Here is an 18258-nt window from a genome sequence, read left to right on the forward strand (position 1 = left end):
ATATATTGTTGATGTTAATTTTAAAAATTTAATTTTTTTCCCAGGTTCGAAAAGAAGATTTACTGCCCATTATAAAGAGATCTTCGGTGAGCCGGATAGTCGTTTAGACCCGGCCTCTTCTTCCGCTCCCGGTTCTTCGGGTCAGGAGACTGTCCCCGAGACTCAGTACACTCAGAGAGTCTTTGGGTCTACTTCTTCTAGTGTACCATCGGCTCCTCATGTGCCTTCCTCGATGGCTCATCCGACGATGCCTCCTCCTGTGCCTCCTCCGATGGCACCTCCGATGGCCGCCGATATTCATCCTGATTTGATGGTGCCTCCGAGTGCTCCTTACTCGCAGTACACTGTAGAGGACATTCTCAGTCTGCCAGGCAGAGAAGGTTTACCAGTCATCGACCCAGACCGACCGGACGGAACTTTGTGGTATGTTGCATTAATTTTTTTTTAATTCGTTTAAATTTCTTTTATAACATTAAAAAATAATTTATATTTTAAATTTGTATTTTCCAGGTGGGGGGTTGACGGATGTCTTGCATCGGACGTAACCGACACGATCAAGGGTTACTTCTCCATGCCACATCCAAACTGGAGTAAGACGCCTCACTACGTCAGAAAGACGTGGTTCAAAATTTACGCCGTAAGTTTCTATTAATTAATTATATATACTTTAATTTTTTCATGATTTATATTTTCTAAAAAACTAATTGTTAATTTATTTTTTCTAACAGCAAAAATATAATTGGGCCTTGGGGATCACTGAGAGGGTGAGGAAGAAGTTTAACGCGAAGGCGAAAGCTCGCTTGTTGGACACGGTCTCCAACTGGAAGGGTGACTGGATCGTGAAGGGGTATGAGCGTGGCAAACCCGCTGAGCGCACCACGGATGTGTGGGATGGCCTCATCCGTTATTGGCGCCTTCCTGATTCCATTAGAATTGCCCAGGCTTGCTCTAACTCCCGTAACACAGTCGATGAGCACGGAAACGGGCCGATGCTTCACACTACGGGCCAAAAACTCCACGCCGGTATCCGTTTGGAAATGGTAATTAAATATTTTATTAAATAATTATTTTAATATATATATTTTATTCTAACTTTCTTAAATATTTTTTAGGCCAAAGAGACGGGACATCTCCCGTCTCTTATGGAACTTTACGAGAGGACCCACAAGAACAAGGCGGGCGTATTTGTAGATGGTAAGTCCGAGCAAATCTACAACGACGTAGTTGCTCGGGTTGAAGACCGCCAGACTCAGCTGACCCAGCAGTCTACCGACGGATTACCCATCACCTTATCCACACTTGAAGTGGATAAGATTTACGAGGAGGTAAATTTTCAAAAAATTTAATTTTTTATTATTCATTTAATATAACTTTAAATTTTTACTTACAATATTTTTTTTTTTTTAAGGTTGTCCCTAAAAAAAAGGGACGGACGTTGGGGATTGGTTCCGTCAACGATGTTCCGAGAGCGACATCGTCTTATGGTCAGCGACGGGATGATGAAGTCACTGAGCTGCGTAGAGAGTTCGCTCAGCTGCGTAACGAGTTCACCGCGACAAAATCTCGTATGGGTGGAGTCGAGGGCTTCTTGGACGTTATTGCGGCCACAAATCCGGAATGGGAGTCCATGTTGAGGAACATGCGACAACAACATCCCATTCAAGGCGAGTCATCCGACGTACATAACGAGGCGGGTGTTACGAGGAGGAGTGATGAATTCTACCAGGCGATGAACGACCCTTAGTTTTTTTTTCGGTTGTTGTATTATATAAATTCAAAACTTATTTATATATAAAATATTTTCATATTGATTTATTTTTATTTTAAATTTTAATTTATTATTAAATTAAATAATTTTAATTATTTTTTAATTATATTTTTAAATTCTGTAAAATAATAAAAACAAAGTAAATTCGTAGCTAATGTACGACCTCTTTACGTGGAAACCTTACGAGGAAATGACGAGAAATAGTAAACGAGTATTTTACGAGGAAACATTTACGAGAAAATAACGAGGAAAGATAAACGAGTATTGTACGAGGAAATCCTTTCGTGGTTGTTACGTGTATTTTGCGAGGAAACGCTTTCAAGGTATTTACGTGTAGATTACGAGGAACTCGTTTCGAGGTATTTACGAGGAAATATAGCGACGTCCTTACGTGGAATATTGACGTGGTCTTTATGACGAAAAGCTCTACTTCGTCTTTACGACGAAATATATTCCTCGCTAAGTTACGACGAATTAGCGAGGAAATATGTGTCACGACAGATGAGTAACGAGCAAACGCGCTTCCTCGCTAATTCGTCGTAAAGCCTCTTTTACGACGAACTAACGAGGAAAACCGTCCTCGTTAAGATTATGTTTACTTGTAGTGGTTCTTGTTTCTGAATCTTACTCTTTGTGGTTCTAAATTGTAGAATCTATGCATCGCTGCTGCGTACATACCTGTTCAAGAATTGTTACATAAAGAAAACAAGGTAGAAGAGACATGGAAATTTGTTGTGTGCTTCTTTTGACTGCGGAACACAGTTTTGTAATCACTCCAAGTTCTTGCAATATCAATTTCCTCAGGGTTTAGTAGCAAATGCAGCTTGTGATCTACGGCCTCTGAGTTTGGACGACTTCATTGAGTCTAAAGCTAAAGTATTTGATTGGATCATCAATGTCTAAACAAAACATTTTTAAAAATTGATGTTCTTTGTCAAATATTGCATTTGTTAATGCAAAAGCAGGTAAGTCCATCAGTGTCGTACGATGCAACGACGATGATCGAGTTAAGAAAATGGAACGAGCAGTACGGTGAAGGAGGAAGCCGGACTATGTCTCCTTTTGGCTTCTAAGGCAGTTTTTTGTTACATTCATATTCATGTTCATGTCATAATAAACAATAAGAAGTCAATATTAAAATTTAATCATAGTTTTTCATTTCATTTCGTTCCTTCAATCTAACCAATACAAACAAATTACTTAGGTTTATATATGATAAAAATCTAGTTCACAGTCCACCATATCTTGTCTCCCCCTCATCATACACACCTAAATCACACAAAAAGAAGAAGAAATTTGCTTAATTTGTGTTTACGTAACAATCGAAGAGTGTTTTCATTCATGAGGGAACATCTTAATGTAATCAAAACTTCAAAAGCTAGATCTGTATTTCTTTGCGATATGAATGTAATAAAAACTTCAAAGCTAGATATTTGAGCATACGAACAAAATACACTGACAAGAACACACATATACAGTATACTGATATACATGTACTCTTAAGAAGATGGACGCATGCTGCATGCAAAGGGATAACTAGATCTGTATTTCTTAATCTATATCCAGCTTTTTCTTGAATTAAGACAACTGTAACGTCGTTATACAATATCGTTTCATTAGGTGTATATATGTAAACATAATTACGTATGGTTGATATCATAATTACGTATAGTTTATTCGGAAGAATAAACTAATGTAGGGTTTTCAACTTCTAGTCTGTACCTTTTGTGGCTGTAATAATTCTATTGTTTTTTGGTCAAAATAATTCTATTAATCTATTATCTGTTCCAATCATTTGGAATATTAGCGGTGCTGTTGAAGGAGACCCCAATACTGTTTTCGATTTACATGAGTGCATCAAGTCCTAGAAAAAACTTTTTTTTTTTGTCAAAGTTCTAGAGAAAACTTATTAATCAATTGAAGGCCCTTTCTCCAAAAAAAAACTTATTAATCAAACCTTAACGTTTTCTGTTAATTGCTGAAAATGTAACTTTTTTTTTTTTTTTTTTTTGACATCCATGTAACTTCTTTTTTTGAAAATAAATAAATTACATTGTATAATTATAACTTTCGCGTACATGCATGATATCATACTATATATCAATGAGTGTTTTAATCTAAATATCAGCCTAACTGTATAATTTACAGTGAAATGTAATATTTTAATTTTTACCATCATCTCTTTGGTTTTTAGTCCCATTTTAAGTTGGATTTTAGTTTGAGACAAGTGATAATAGTGTTTAAAAAACTTACATTAAATCTAAGTTACTATAAGGGCTTTTTGCAAAAGTAACTCAAAACTTGAAGTCAAACAGAAAACTAACATTTTCTTTTGACTCCTTTTTTTTTGAGATTTTAACCCCACACCTGCATTTTATCTACGAAAATGCCATTAACATTTTTTTTTTTTTTTTCGAAAATGGCTTCTTTACTGTCTCAACCTCATCTTCTTCAAGTATTTACAATATTGCCACTGCAATGAATAGTGGCAACAACCTTGTACGAACTGTTTGGAGCTTTTAATGCCCTTTAATGCACGTAAATCTCTTTACACTCTCTCTGTTTCAATTGTTATGAACTAAAAACAACATTTCTTTCACTTTCTCTCTATATTCATCCAAAAAACTCAAGCTTTTGATTCAAAATATGGGCTATGGTTGACAGAGCCATATTTCTTTCGTTTTTACTTACGGTTGCTTTCGTTTGAGGTTCTGGGTGGTTGGAGAAGACCCTGTGTGCAAACGAAGTCATCTCACCTAGTTTAAGGTACGAATTTGAATTTTTTTTCAAGATCTGTTCGCGTAGAAGACTTACTAGTAAGTCATCTGTATGTAGAAGACTTACTGATGAGTCTTCTGGTCAAACGGACGACTTAAATTAAGTCGTCCAGCTTTGTTTGTTAAAAAAAACACTCCAGACGACTTATATATACGTCGTCTACGAGAAACGGGCTAGTTTTGCATTTGACCGAATCGTGTCAGATCTTTGACTATTTCTGGACGACTTATAATTCAGTCGTCTCTGGGAAAGTTAAAATTTCAATATTTTATGAAAACTTGACGACTTACGTGTAAGTCGTCCTAAGGTTAGTTTTGTAATTGAAAAATAAAACTTGAAATTTAACTTTCTCCAGACGACTTAGATGAAAGTCGTCCAGCTAAACGACTTAATTTAAGGTCGTCCGGGATAAGCAAGGTTTGACCAGAAAATTGGGAAAAATTCTGGACGACTTTGCTTTCCCCGGACGACTTTAAATTAAGTCTTCTGGAGGGACGACTTTATATTAAGTCGTCTGGTTAAAGTTAAATTATGAAGTTTTATTTTTCAATTACAAAACTAACCTAGGACGACTTACACGTAAGTCGTCAAGTTTTCATAAAATATTAAAATTTTAACTTTCCCAGAGACGACTGAATTATAAGTCGTCCAGAAATAGTCAAAGATCTGACACGATTCGGTCAAATGCAAAACTAGCCCGTTTCTCGTAGACGACTTATATATAAGTCGTCTGAAGTTTTTTTTTTAACAAACAAAGCCGGACGACTTAGAATTAAGTCGTCCCTTTTAATTTTCAATTGCAAAAGTGACCTCTTTAGACGACTTACCTTTAAGTCTTCTGGACGACTTAATGCTAAGTCGTCTGCGGCAATGTTTATTGAACTTCTTCATTTTCTCTATGTTTACTAATGTGTTTTATTTTGAATATTTGCAGATGATTTTTCAGTTACATGCAGTGTATGGAGAATGGTTGTTGAGAGATTTCCGTTGGGATTTTGTGGTTGATGATCTCAAAGGAGCAAGATTGTTTTTATTGAATGAAGATTCAACACATGCTGAACTTGTTGCAATGGCTCAAGAAGATTATAACCTGGACATGAGAACAGTGAGTGTGGAGATTAGCTACTCATTACCAGCAGAAATGATGATGGCTCCAGGCAGTCTTCCCATTCATGTTACAAGTGATAGACAAGTTCGAAACTTGCTGGAGATACTCAAAACCCATAGAGTATGTCTTTGTGTATCAAGCCGCAGCAAGGTCGAAACGGTTTCAGAGAAAAGGGATATTGATGAAGCTGGTGAATGGGAAAAAGATGTTGGTGATAATGATGAAGCTGGTGAATGGGAAGAAGATGTTGGTGGTGATGATGAAGATGTTGGTGGTGATGATGAAGATGTTGGTGATAATGAGTTTGTTGAAGATGAAAATCAAGATGGGGAGGAGGAAAATGGGGAGGAGGATGCTGATAATTCTATTGTTGGTGAAACGGATCAGAATGGTGGGGATTACAGTCTTTATGGAAAGGTTCCAGATGAGGACGAGGAAGATGATGATAATATTTGTTTTGAAGAAATCCAAAAGGCATATGCTAAGACAAATGCTATTGAAGGAGGAAAATCGAATGGTACCATCTATGTCAACCAGAGTTTTGTTAGCAAGGGTGCACTGCTTTCAGAGCTGCGGTTGGCAGCAGTGAGGGGTAAGTTTTCTTTCAGATTATACAAATCAACGAAAACTCTCGTTGTGGCAACATGTCCGGTTAGCTATTGTGGATGGAAGGTCAGAGCGAGTGTCAAACATGGGACAAACACGTTTTGGGTAACAAAGTATGTGGAAAAACATTTATGCTCAGCGGGAGACCGAATCGCTCAGCGGAGACACTGTACTCCGAAGTATGTAGGTAGTCTTTTCATTGATCGTGTTGGAATCATTGATGGGATAACTCCGCAGCATATCACTGATGCAATGAGGAACATGTTTGGCATGGCGCTTGATTACACCACTTCATACAGAGCACTGTTATATGCACAAAGATTGGTGAGAGGATCAGCAGAAGAAGGGTATTCGCGTCTGGCATCATATCTCGAGCAAATCTCCATTGCAAATCCTGATTCTATCACGGCGATAGAACTTGATTCTATGAAAAGATTTAAGTATCTATTTCTCTCTTTTGGAGCTTCTATCAAAGGTTTTAAGTATCAGAGAAGGGTCATTGTGGTGGATGGAACTCACCTAAGTGGAAAGTATGGAGGAACTATGTTAGTTGCAGCCGCACAAGATGGCAATTTTCAGATATTCCCATTGGCTTTTGGGATCGTGGATGAGGAAGATATACCTTCTTGGGAATGGTTTTTCACAAAATTGGCTAGTTGTATATCTCATGACAAGCCTCTGGTGATAGTCTCCGACCGGCACAAGGCCATTAAAAGTGCGTGTGATAAGGTGTTTCCTTGGGCAACCCGAGGAATATGTTATTATCACCTTCAAGATAACATTGTCAAAAAGTTTAAAGGGAAACATCTCATGTACTTGGTGAAAGGGGCTGCTTATGCTCACACGGTTTACGATTTTGACCGGTACATGGCTGAGATACGGAGTGCAAACCCGGAACTTGCAACGTATTTGGAGAAAGCCGACGTCAGGCTATGGTCAAGGGTTTATTGTAAGGGGAACAGGTTCAACATAAAAACAAGCAACATTGCTGAATCTATTAATTCCGCACTGAAGCGAGCAAGAGGATTTCCGATTACGTTCCTGCTGGAGTTCATAAGGCAGAAGTTAGGAAAATGGTATTGGAAAAGGAGACAAGATGCTTTGAGTCTCACAACTGAACATAGCCGGGCTGTTGAATACTTGCTTGCTGTTCGAGAAGAGATAGCGGGTATGATGACGGTCGAACCAATTGATGGATGGCATTTCTTTGTCAAAGGTGGCAAAATGGACTGTGTGGTTGATTTGGAACATGCAAAGTGTGATTGTGGTGTCTATGGAGTGGAGAAAATACCTTGCTCTCATGCTATAGCTGCTGGAATACATGCTGGTTTGCATATCTCCACACTTGTATGTCCACTGTACTCAAAGAATTATCTGTATGCAGGATACTCAGAGAATATATATCCTATCGTGTCACAACATATTGAGGAACGAGAATGCTTTCCTCCAGAACTAAAGCGTGGTCGGGGGAGACCGAAGAAATCAAGATGGCAATCTTGGTTGGAGCTATCTAGGATGAGAGGACACAAACCCAGGAAGAAACACAGGGCACGGAGATGCTCAAACTGCAAGGAAACTGGCCATACGAAACCACAATGTACACAACCAGTTGACTAGTTGTCCAGACGACCTAAATTTAAGTCGTCCCGTCTTGATTACCCGTCCAGACGACTAAATATTTAGTCGTCCAGTGTATTTTATTTTTAGACGACCTTCTACTAAGTCGTCCAGTGTATTTTATTTTTAGACGACCTTCTACTATCCCTTCAAGTGTATTTTATTTTTAGACGACCTTCTACTAAGTCGTCCAGTGTATTTTATTTTTAGACGACCTTCTACTATCCCTTCAAGTGTATTTTATTTTTAGACTACCTTCTACTATCCCTTCAAGTCGTCCAAACCTTCTAGACGACTTATTTGTAAGTCGTCCAGTTGGAAAACCTTCCAGACGACTTATAATAAGTCGTCCAAACCTTCTAGACGACTTATTTGTAAGTCGTCCAGTTGGAAAACCTTCCAGACGACTTATTTCTTCCAGACAACTTATATCATGTTCAAATACAAAAATCATGTTAAAAAATCATGTTCAAATACAAAAATCATGTTCAAAAATCATGTTCAAATACAAAAATCATGTTAAAAAATCATGTTCAAATACAAAAATCATGTTAAAAAATCATGTTCAAATACAAATCTAATCATACATGCCCACGAACTTATCACCATCCACATTTTCTTTCAGATGCTGATCAACAAGCTCCTTCCATATATCCACCGCCATATTATCCCTCATTTTCTTCGCGTTGCACCTAGCAAAGTCTTTAGGGTCAAAGGAGCCCCCGAGCGCATGACATTCAATGTACTTTACAGTGTACACGCCACAATCACCATTGTTGGCCGTGGGTACACCTTTCAGCGGTCTCTCATATGTGTATGGCTCCAACCCGTATTTGACCCGCATTTCGTCGGTGGCTGCGCACTCAACAAGCAGATAAGGGACCATCTGGAGAAAAGGCTCCATTATCGCATCCCATGCGTCTGGTACACTAGATGAAGGTATGCTGTCCCAGACGACTATGTGCCTCTTAGGGATCGATATCCAAATAGCAACCCAATGCTTGTCGTCCAAGTTCACTGGCGCATAGATATCATCAATGTCCTCCCCCCACTTCTTGTTTGATTGGCAAAATGAAGGTATTGATCCGTCATAAAAATACGACGCCCCACCAGGTAGAACTCTTCCTAAACCTTTGTGATCAGGTTCCGATGTTTTGAAGAGCTGATACTGCTCTCTCCAAGACTGAGAAAAGTTGTGATCCAGGAAGCACATTCGCTCGCTCCTGAAAGCTTGTGGGTTCTCCTGATACCTCTGCCTTAGCACATTAATCCAAGCATCTATATGCTGCATATTAAATATAACAAGTTAGAAGTTACCAGACGAAGACGACTTAATTATAAGTCGTCTACGTGGTCGTCCAAGTAGACGACTTTCCAGACGATTTATCTTTAAGTCGTCTGGAAAGTAGTCTACTTGGACGACTTTGTAGACGACTTAAATCGTGTGCAGAAGACTTACGCAGTCTTCCAGCCATCCTCTGGCTGTCCGGAGGAAGTGGTACCACCTTGTTGGTGATGTACGTGGTTTGTCCTCGATCTTAGTTAAATAATGACTGCAAACAAAAAAGCAATCAGTTTTGGACGACTAAATCAAGCTATTATGGGTAAAGCAATCACTTACGGATCAGTTTTCAACCAATCAGCGAGTTCCTTCAACTTTTCTTTGTTTACTGGCGGAAATGGATTATAGGCTGCCACTTTATCTTTTTTTTTCTCTGCCATATAAGGAGATCTCACAGTAGGAGCAGGTTTCTTCGCTCGTTTACTCTTTGCACGCTTGTCCAATACAACCAGGCTCGGTTGTGAAACTGGATCGCTTGGCTCGGTGGAAGCGAGGCTCGGTTGTTGATCTGTGGAAGCGAGGCTCGGTTGGTGATCGGTGGAAGTGACAGCAACAATCTCTTTGGAGGTGACACCATCTGCTTTATTTACCGAGTTCGCCTCGGTTGCTGTATCCTCCGGCAACCATCTCTGCAATAAAAGTTGCACACAAGTTAACCCTGGACGACTTAAATAAAAGTTGTCTGGACGACTAGTTGACCCTGGACGACTTAAATAAAAGTTGTCTGGACGACTAGTTGACCCTGGACGACTTAAAATTAAGTCTTCCGTGGTCAACTAGTCGTCCAGACAACTTACGTTTAAGTCGTCCAGGGTCAACTAGTCGTCCAGACAACTTTTACAGTCGTCTGGACAACTAGTTAACCCTGGATTTGATACTAACATATTTGATTTGAGGAGGCTGTTTCTTTTGAGGAGGAGGCTGTTTCTTTTGAAGAGGAGGAGGCTGCTGCTGTTTCTTTTGAGGAGGAGGAGGCTGCTGTTTGGTTTGATGAGGAGGAGGCTGGTTACTAACCACGGTTTCATTGGCATGAGGGGTAGCCTGTTTGTTTCTACCCCCGGTTTCTTTGGCAAGAGGGGTAGGCTGTTTATCTTGAGGGGTAGCCTGATTGGTTAGAGGTGGAGGGGTAGCCTGATTGGTGACACCAACCTTCTTCTCCACAGCTTCCAATCTATCAGACAACTTCCTAAACTCCCTCATGCACTTATTAAACCCTTTTTTCATAGCCTCAGCTACGCCCTTGAACATAATTTCCAACTCCTCTCTGGTCACCCCTCTAGCCTCTTCTCTAGCCTCTTCTCTAGCCTCTTCAGGAGCCTCTTTACGAGCTTTCTTCCGAGGTCTTGGATTGTCTTCCTCCTCCTCCTCCTCCTCCAACACAACCATCTCTTTGGCCTTCTTCGATGGAGTCACAACCTTAGGTTTTGTATTGACCTTAGTACCAGTGACTTCCCAGCAATCCATGGTCCACTTCCACGGTCTCCGCTCATACATGACTTTAATGATGTTCTCCGCGGGCAGGTCCTCAACCTCAGAGTCCCATTTTGGCCACATTTCACTAATGTCCTTCTCAACAAAGTTGATCACGCGGGTCTGCAGTAAATAGAAGAATCGAGTTAGATATTTGAAGACCTTCCAGACGACTTATAATAAGTCGTCTAATAAGTCGTCCAGATGGAAGACTTTCCAGACGACTTAATTAAGTCGTCCGATAAGTCGTCCAGCTGGGAAGACTTTCCAGACGCCTTATTATAAGTCGTCTAATAAGTCGTCCAGATGGAAGACCTTCCAGACGACTTATAATAAGTCGTCTAATAAGTCGTCCAGATGGAAGACTTTCCAGACGACTTATAATAAGTCGTCTAATAAGTCGTCCAGCTGGGAAGACTTTCCAGACGACTTATTATAAGTCGTCCGATAAGTCGTCAAGCTGGACGACCTTCCAGACGACTTATAATAAGTCGTCTGCGCAGTCTTTTGGATTGAAGTAAATACCTGACTCAAGATAGCAGCTTTCATTGATCTGCGGCCTCTGCTGCCCTCGTAAGCCAGTATCGGTGGAGACGGACTGTCTGCTCTGGGACCACCAATACTAGCACCCAATTCCGGCATAGCTGTGTACGTCCAGACTTGAAGAACTTGTATAAACCCATCCACGGTGTAACAGCCAGCAATTTCTTTGTTCCACAAAGAGTCCATCAGCACCTTAAACGCGACTCTCCCCCATGGATAATTCTCAAACCGTTCTAAATCCATCACTAGCCTTGCCAGAGTAGATCGTGTAGCGGTTGAAAACTTTCTCCCTTCAATGAATCCAGTGAAGATGGAGAGGTACGCGAGCCGCTTGCGATCTTCCCTGGACCAATCCCCGCATCTCTTCAGTGCTGCTATTATCTGATCAGTAGTTGGCCCAGCTTCCAGATGAACTCCCAGCATCCCCCAGAAAGAAACCATCTCTGGGGTAACGTCACATTTTGGTGTCTCAAGGTCCTCGATGTACTCGCAGTTTAGACCAGTGAGGTTTTCAAACTCTAACAGTGAAAACCTCAAAGGTTCTGGACCAACGAGAGACCACATCTCATACTTCTTCTTAATGTCCAGCTTGAAACTGAGCATGTAGTGAACCAGCCTTGAAGCCCAACCAAATCCCTGCTCCTTGAACTTGATGAAAACTCCCAAACTCGACTCCTTGAGCTCTTCAAATTCGTCATCAGTAAGAGCTTTCCTAAGAGCAGTATGCAACTTGCTGTTATCCGTATGATACGAAATGCTATTGTGGGCTTCTGGCTCTTCCCCTGATGTGTATAACCTACGGGGGAGTTCTGGAATATCCATCCTTTTTGTCTGCAAAATAATCAAAGACAACAATATAAGTCCAGACGACTTAGTAGACGACTTAAATTTAAGTCGTCTGGAAAGTCTTCCAAATGGACGACTTATATTTAAGTCATCTACTAAGTCGTCCAGGTGGAAGACTTTCCAGACGACTTAAATTACTTACAAGTCTTCCAGTCGCAGAAGGAGTTGGAGTACTCGTCATTGCGGTTATTGATCTGAAAAAATAAACGTGAAACGGTGAGAATGAGTAAATTGATAGAGACAACGTTTTATGTTCATCTTTTCCTCGAGATTGATGACTTAGCGGCGTTAGGGTTTACAGAGAAACGGCGCTAAGGTTTACAGAGAAGAAGCGGCGGCGCTAGGGTTTAGAGGAATCGGCGGCGCTAGGGTTTAGAGGAATCGGCGGCGCTAGGGTTAGAAGAAGCTGCGGCGACAACGGTGAGAATGAAGTGAGATAGATAGCTGACGTTGAGAACGATGGTTTGTTCGGAAATCGTGGGAATTCGAAATCGCCTTTGAGAGAGAACTGTTAGGGTTTCTGAATTTCGTGAAAAATGAAACAAAAAAAATAAAAATCACCTTATATATTGGGTAAATAATCCGGTTAGCTTTAAAAGTACATTGGTAAACTTTAAGGTTTGGTCCGGTTTAGACGACTTATTCTGGCTGATAATGTACAACAGACGACTTAATATTTAGTCGTCTGTTTTCAGACGACAAAATATTAAGTCGTCCTAGACCCTAAAATGAACCCCTAAACTAAAATGACTAGATTAACTAACTAACCACGTTATAAAATCAAATTATACTTAAATAGTGTTTACTATACATAGAAATGAACACGCATAAGTAATTTTAAAAATTTTCAAAAACGGTTTTAATGCTTTCCAAAATCTAACCCTAAGAACACATACAATACTACAACATATGTTGATGAAACATAAACTAAAGAATATCATGACTCACTACTTTCACTCATCTATGCTGAAAACAATTGAAATTTGTTATATCTTAATTTATACCTCCTAAGACATATGTTAATTACATAATTCCCATTTTTCACTTATCAAAATATTTTTTACAAAAATTTTAAATTATGTTTAAGACTAACTGTCCAGACGACTTTCAGTTAAGTCGTCTGGACGACTTATTTTCAAGTCGTCTAAACAGACGACTTGCGAGGGGTAGAAACGTAAAAAAAATTCCGTTTTTTTGTTTGGTCACAAGGGGATAGTTGTAATTTCAATAGCCTTTTAGGTTACTTTTGCCTTTGACCCAAGTTGGGGTATTGTTTTGGTTTGACTCCAAGTTTTGAGTCACACTTGGCAATTCTCCCTTACTATAATTGTGATTATGAACAAAACAAAGAATGCGGAGTTATTATTTATTATTGAAACTAGCTAAAGAGATATCTTTTCTTTATCAGAATTTATCTAAAGCTTGAAAATTTTGTGTGTTTTACATTTGAATCCTTCACTAATACACATTTAACCTACCCTCCTCCTACCCATTAACCTCCACCTAACTAAGAGCACATTCACATTTTAAACACTATCTTTCTTTCAGTTTCAGTTTCAGCCACATCCTCAAAATTTTAATAATTACAAACAAATTCTTAAATCTTAAAGTTTTCTCCACGTGACGAGAAAGAACTGTGTTTCTCCACGTGGTGCTTATAACCGACCAAAAAAGCTATAGCGCATTAACATCAAGAATTAATATAGCAACAATGATAATCTTACATAATTGTCGAAAAAATATTTGCATACATAAACTTAATCGGATCAGTGATCTAACTAGGGTTCTTGTTCTTTTTTCGTTAACCACGATTAATCCGGGTTGTTAGGGTAGATTTCTTAGCTTCGGGTAAGACCGTTTCTTAGATTTTAACTAAAAAAAAGTTAAGAACCGTCTTTTAGATAAAAGATATAAGAGTCGGTTCTTCGTCTAAAAAACAAAAAAGAAAAATGTGTCAAATCATGAGTTAAGAATTTTAAATTAAAAGCATGGATTAGTAAGGTAACCGAGCAAAAGCTATAGCGCATTAACATCAAGAAATTAATATAGCTACAATGATAATCTTACATAATTGTCGAAAAACTATTTGCATACATAACTTAATCGGATCAGTGAGTAAAGTTGTTTAACAAGAAAAAATTATCATTTTTCAGAAAAAGAAGAAGAACAAATTATATAAAACTGTTAATTTCTAACAAGGAATAATAACCTTTTCTTCTTTTTCATTTTTAGCTTAAGTTTAATATTATTATAAGAAATAATAAAAAGTTGGTTGCGGACGTATATATAAAGAGAAGCAGTCCAAAGCCTTAAAGACAGACAACTCAAGTTTCTTACACAAAAGCAACTCGACTATCAAAACAGGAAATCCATGGCTCCTTCTGCGCTATCTCTTCCTACAAGGTAAAATACTATATCATTGCAAAAAAAGTTGTATGCATTAAGAAAAGATGGTAATAATCACGCATTTACGTATGTAAGTCTGATAATATGATATATGATTGATGATGATTATTAATTTTTTTAACAGTGTTTCGGATGAGAAATACGCGAATGTGAAGTGGGAAGAATTAGGATTCGGGTTTTGTCGTACCGACAACATGTATGTTGCCAAGTGCAAACATGGAGAGAGTTTCCAAGAGGGGAAAATCGTTCCCTATGCTGATTTACAAATCAGCCCTTGCTCTGCAGTTCTTAACTATGGCCAGGTTTGTTATTAATCAGTAGAGATCTTTTTTTTTTTTTTTTTTTTTTTTTGGAACATTAATCAGTAGAGATCAATTAATTAAGAAAACCTATAATCAGAACATGCATCCATCATCACCAATAGAGTTAATATTTTTTAGCATTGCATGCATATTTTTAGCTATTAATTAGACTTGTAAATGATGACAAAAAAAATAAAAAATTAGACTTGTAAATTTGACAACATCGTAATATATATATATATAGTATATAAATATCAAACAAAATTGTTTGAATGTGTTGTCCCATATGATGATATTGCTATCAATTTATTGTGACCTACGTACAATTGTGCAGTTTTGTAGATATAGACGGCACAATAAACGACTCTCAAGTAATTGTTTAATTAGATAATTAACTACTATAAACATGTTTTAATTAAAATACATTAATATATATATATAACAAAATGAATAGACTGCCCTATAAACTGTACAAGTGAATTTTCTTTTAATATATGAAAAGATGATGGCGGATTGAGTTATGTGCAAGCAAAATATCTGAAATATATGTGGTTTGGACATGAATAGGGCTTATATGAAGGGCTTAAGGCGTACAGGACAGAAGATGGCCGGATTGTGCTATTCCGACCAGACCAAAACGCTCTCCGCCTTCAATCGGGTGCCAACAGACTTTGTATGCCTTATCCCACGGTCGATCAATTCGTCTCCGCCGTCAAACAAGTTGTTCTTGCCAACAAGAAATGGGTACGTACAAAAAGCTGTGCTCAAACTTCTATACCATATATACAATATAATAAATCTTATGAAAATGAATATATTTTTGAAATATATAATGACTTCTTATAATTTTGTATATATAGATTCCTCCTCCGGGGAGAGGAACATTGTATATCAGACCAATCTTGTTTGGTAGTGGTCCTATACTTGGCTCACTTCCTGTTCCCGAGTACACCTTCACAGTGTTTGCATGTCCCGTTGGACGTTATCACAAGGTGAGTGTGTTCTTCTCATTCTCAACATCATCTTTATTATTCTAAACTATAATGTTTTGATGATTTTGGTGAAATTTTGTTTCTTGCTATAGGATAACACGGGGTTGAACCTGAAAATTGAAGATAAGTTTCGTCGTGCTTTTCCAAGTGGAACCGGTGGTGTTAAGAGTATCACAAACTATTCTCCTGTAAGTTTGAAATAAATAATCAATTACAGAGGTCTCTTAGATTATGTTCCAAAATTTATTAACATTATGTTTTTTTTAAATGCCTAGTTATATGTTTAACTTTTCTTTTCAAATTATAGATCTTAAATTCAAAGTATAATTAAAAGTCTACAATTTTAGGTTCTAATTTATAAATTTGTTTAAAAATATTAAGATTTTTTTAAAAGATCAAACCATGTTTGACCCTTCCAATTCACAATGCTAAAAAACGGTCCTACTGCCTATAATATTAACATAAGCTGTGTTTTATATTTCCTGAACGATTAGTTAATTAAGAATGTAATGAAAAATTTCTTTGTTGAAGGTTTGGATAACATTAGCAGAGGCGAAAGCGCAAGGTTTCTCTGATGTTTTGTTTTTGGATGCTGCAACTGGCAAAAACGTCGAAGAGCTTTTCGCTTCTAACGTTTTCATAGTCAAGGTAATTAGAAAAAAAATAGTCACTCACATAGACATTTTATTAAGATCTTTAAGAGTACATTATGATCGAAATGTAATATTGTGTTGTAGGGAAATGTTGTGTCGACTCCAGAGATTTCAGGAACAATATTGCCCGGAGTCACACGTAAAAGTGTCATCGAATTAACTCGTGATTTCGGCTACAAGGTTTGAATATTAATTTCAACATCATATTTGATACAAGTTTGTAAACAATATTCATTAAATCTGATCATTTGCTTTGATTCTCATCATTTTAATAGGTTGAGGAACGTGTTGTTCCCGTTGAGGATCTTCTCGATGCAGAAGAAGTTTTCTGCACTGGAACTGCTGCAATTGTGACAACTATTGCGTCCGTAACCTTCAAGGAGAAAAAGTAATCTTGTTATCAACAAATATACACAATACTATACCAAGAATCGTTTTTTGTGTTTTGTTTTATTTTCATATATGTTGACTAAAGAATTGGGTGATATATATATTCAACACGTACAGGACTGAATTCAAAACAGGTGATAAGACATTGGCTGCGAAGCTCTTTGCGACGTTAACGGATATCCAGATGGGCCGGGTCGAGGATAAGAAGGGGTGGATAGTGGAGCTGACTGATGCCACCAAACCAGGGTTGAAACTTTGAACTTTATTTGAAGCTGTAACTTGACAAATTATATAAGAAACATCAGAAGATGTCTCTCGATCTTTGTGTTTATCATATTATGTCATGTTGTGATGTATCTTAAAGGGTTGGTATGAAATATTATAAATAAAAATCTCATGGCTTTTTCAGTATTTACTAGTCTCCCTTCAAACGTACTATTTGTTTACACCAAAAAAAATTATTACACCAAAAAAAAACTTACTATTTGTTTACGTGTTTGTGCATAAATAATATGATTTCATCAATTTTGATTAAGGTAATGGATTTTCTATTTAAAATATAGAAACGAGAATGAATATTTGTTTTCCAAAATACGATGAATAAATAATTAAAAAAATACGATGAATAATGCATGCACCACCGTTCACCAACACGTTACATATACACATTATTATTTTATTTTTTAGTGCTTTAATTATTCATGGACATTCGATTTCTTTCTCATGTATGTTCACCGTTTACGATCCACCAATCCTTTTGTTATAATTTTTGTTTTATTTGCCTTTTTAAAAAAAAAAAAAAAATTGTTTTATTTGCAGATTAATATTTTGCTTTATCAAAAGAAAAAATGAAGGAAAACGAATACAGCGTCTATGAGGAAAATGACGAACATTTCTTTGGTGAACACCGAAACCAAGTAAAGTAGTAAACGTTATTACCACAAATATGAACGGAAATAAATAAAAATATGACAGCTGTGGTATTTGAAACCACGCCCTTTCGGACCAGAGCCTAAATCTGGCGCCTTAGACCACTCGGCCAAACTGTCTTTATATTCACTAGTTGTTTATATATATTCTTCATATATCGTCGCTAACTTCGGAATTTAAGTTTAAAATTTGGCGTAATATGAAATAATTACTAGTATCGATTATCTTATGAAAAAAACGAGTCGGTAATATAAAACTCCTGTATGAATTTTATAAACAGACCTTTCTCCTAATAATATAATTTTAAAACTATTTGCAAATTTTGATACTCTTGGTTGGACATCAGCCACGAAGCCACCCTTCTTTAGGTTTGTCCAATCTATGGGCTATGAAACTTCAATAATCTCATCACTATCACTCAAAACGTTTTTTGCTTCACCATTGTTGTTCCAAGAAGCCCTGTTTTCGAGTATACAAGCCAAGAATTGCCCATAACGAATCCTGGAA

The 18258-nt window shown here is 37.7% G+C and overlaps 1 protein-coding gene and 1 non-coding gene across 2 annotated transcripts; one reads left to right on the top strand and one right to left on the bottom strand.

The window, feature by feature from the left end:
- Positions 1 to 14354: 14354 nt before the first annotated feature.
- LOC106425083 (methionine aminotransferase BCAT4) lies at positions 14355 to 17232 on the top strand. Its single transcript, XM_013865807.3, has 9 exons — positions 14355 to 14481; positions 14609 to 14786; positions 15354 to 15530; positions 15647 to 15778; positions 15871 to 15966; positions 16310 to 16426; positions 16516 to 16611; positions 16707 to 16819; positions 16939 to 17232. Exons 1-9 carry the CDS (start codon positions 14450 to 14452, stop codon positions 17078 to 17080), a joined length of 1083 nt encoding a protein of 360 aa, XP_013721261.1. The 5' UTR covers positions 14355 to 14449; the 3' UTR covers positions 17081 to 17232.
- A 558-nt stretch (positions 17233 to 17790) lies between these two features.
- Positions 17791 to 17870, bottom strand: TRNAL-UAG. The gene has a single exon. It is a non-coding gene; the product is annotated as a tRNA-Leu (tRNA).
- Between the last annotated feature and the right edge of the window lie 388 nt (positions 17871 to 18258).

The sequence above is a fragment of the Brassica napus genome, chromosome C5 (genome assembly GCF_020379485.1).
Source record: "Brassica napus cultivar Da-Ae chromosome C5, Da-Ae, whole genome shotgun sequence".
In the NCBI taxonomy this organism is placed as follows: domain Eukaryota; kingdom Viridiplantae; phylum Streptophyta; class Magnoliopsida; order Brassicales; family Brassicaceae; genus Brassica; species Brassica napus.